Here is a 2,500-nt window from a genome sequence, read left to right on the forward strand (position 1 = left end):
CAACATTCAGGACTCGGTGCACATGCATAACATGTAGACTTTCGGCAGGAAAAGCACAACTCTTTTCCTTGCCTAACTAAGCTCTCTGATTCACATCCATCGCTATGAATTTGTCGCACTTCTCAATCTTGTGTTTCTTGTTGCATATCAGCCAGGTGTTGGGAGTGAGCAAGCTCTGATTTCCTGTCATGGCACCTGTAGCTAGGGTCGAGCATCTGTGAAGCTGCTCTTGACGGTTGTCGATGCCTTGATCTCCCTTTCGCGGCGATCTTCTATAGCCGGATCTTCCGCCCTTCGGCGGCTTACCGAGGCTTGCTAAGGGTTCACTGACTAAAGTTTTGGCACGTAGTCTCGCACTGAGCCATTCGTCAAGATCAACTAATGTGGGAATAGTAGGATGTATCTCAATCTTCCTTTCTCCCCACTTTTCCTTTAACGGGTCAGGTAATTTCTGTAACGCAGCATGCATGTTAGTCGAAGATGCCAAATCATGAGAGTATCCCAAACTCTTCATCGTGGCGACTGCATCGTGTAGCGTGTTGTAGAATGAACGAAGCTGTGTTACGTCTCCATCAGCAACAATCGGGTGATCAAGAAGACTCCAGCAACAAGTTCCTCATTTCCAAATTGCTCTTCGAGTTCTGTCAGTGCTGCCTTATAGGGATGGCCATGATTCAGCATCCCTCCGATAGCTCTCTTCGCATTTCCGACAAGGCGGCCCTCTGGAGGTAAGTCATTCTCTGTGTATCGGTGAGAGGTTGGTCATGTACCAAACATTTAAACAGTGATATGAACTGAGGCCACTCGAGAGGATCCCCTGAAAAGCGTGGTAGCTCTAAACGCGGTATCGATTTCACGAACGCCTCTGAAGGCAGTTCGCTTTCTCTTTCGTTCATCAAAATTTCAGTGCTTTCGAGACACAAATTTGCCCTTTTGGGCGGCATTTTCCGTTAGCGTGAGGTGCTCCTGTAATCCTTCAAGTTCCAAAAATGATTCGTATTCTTCGCTGACCCGCTCGAGTTCTTTAAGCGCTTCTTCAATTTTCGCGGCTAGTTCGCGTAGTTTCCTTCGGCTTCCACGCGACTTCAGAAGATTCTCAGCGACGTTAATATGCCTCGTGAGAGTAGCCTTTCGGCGAGATAACTTTCTCTTAGCCTTTTCCTTTCGAAAATTGGCTAAGCCCAACGACGCGCATTTCTTGTTCGTCCACATATTGCACGTGGTCGGGTTCACGATCAAGTTCATTCGATGACATTTCAACTCACAAACTCTTCATATCAAACCAAAATTCATCAAAGCAAACGTTCAGTGTTACGTACCATGAAGCTCGCTCTGCTACCAGATGTTCCGGCCGATTTCACGTAGTTTCAAGTTGACAAAAACGGTAAACTTTCGAGACGATTTATTCCCAACAAACGATAACTACGTAATGTAACACAAGCTCAAAACAGTACCAAAGGTTAGTCCATCACGTGTAACGCAATGTGTCACGTGCCCGAGTTTTGGCGCGAACACCTATGGCTACCAATCTATTTGGTTTAGGAGCTTTTATGAAGTTTCCCACAAAGTGCTGAAACTTCTGGGTTTTTTAATTTTCGTTTTCTATGGCATTCCTTAACAATCTTATGCAAGATATCACCTCGTGATAAACACGAAAATTTGTTTTGACGTCGAAGCGTTCCTTGAATTCAGTGAAAGATAGCAGGTTATCTGCGTCTTTCATTAAATGCCTGACGTTTTGTATTCCTTTGGAAGACCATGATTTGTAGTAAATAGGTTTATTTCGAATTCTCATAAGTGAATTTTGCCAAAGAGGTGAAGAGAGCAAATTTTCGGTAGAAGTTATGAGTATCGTCATGACTGATTTCTGTTGTAAAGTCGTCTGATATATGTATAAAATTTGCCAAATCATTTTTGTTGAGGTTACCCTAAAAACACCCTGCGAGCAGAGCCTCCTTTTTTCTTTTTCCTTACCGAGGAGGAGAAAAGGAGGCTCTGCCCGAATCGCGTCAACTCTTTGAAGCCGCCGCAGCCCAAAGTTCTGGACTAGTCAATCTTGTTTTCTCTCGTCAAACCGGTTTTTCCAGTGCGAGCGTTCGTTTAGTGACAAAACCGATGGTTATAATTGAGCCCGATGTACCATGAAAAACCAACATGGCGGCGAGATCTGGCATATTAGGCTTTGGTTCGAGACTGCATCCTGGCAACATGCAGCGCATATTCAATAAACATCTTACTTGATTCATGCAGAGCCTTTCTCGAGAACGCCAAAATCGAGCAAGCAAAGAAAGGCTCTGCTATCGGGGTCCCTTAAAAATAACAGCCCCGCCGAAATAGTGTAATTCAGAATCAAAGAACAATTTCCATTTACCATGATTACCATTGACACGTCCAAATATTAAACTTTAAACTTATTTAAAGTGAATATTTTATTATTACGTAGTTGAAAAGGCGACAACCTTTCGAAAAGAACTTAACAATTAGACCAATTTCGATATAT

At 43.6% G+C, this 2,500-nt stretch overlaps 1 protein-coding gene across 1 annotated transcript in view; it reads right to left on the reverse strand.

Annotated features, from left to right (window-relative positions):
• Positions 1-28, reverse strand: part of LOC137976638 (uncharacterized) — a 1,263-nt gene extending 1,235 nt beyond the window's left edge. Inside the window, exon 1 of the mRNA XM_068824010.1 lies at positions 1-28. This exon is cut by the window's left edge and continues 1,235 nt beyond it. Within this exon, the coding sequence (XP_068680111.1) occupies positions 1-28 (28 nt within the window).
• Between the last annotated feature and the right edge of the window lie 2,472 nt (positions 29-2,500).

Source organism: Montipora foliosa, chromosome 11, assembly GCF_036669935.1.
Source record: "Montipora foliosa isolate CH-2021 chromosome 11, ASM3666993v2, whole genome shotgun sequence".
In the NCBI taxonomy this organism is placed as follows: Eukaryota; Metazoa; Cnidaria; class Anthozoa; order Scleractinia; family Acroporidae; genus Montipora; species Montipora foliosa.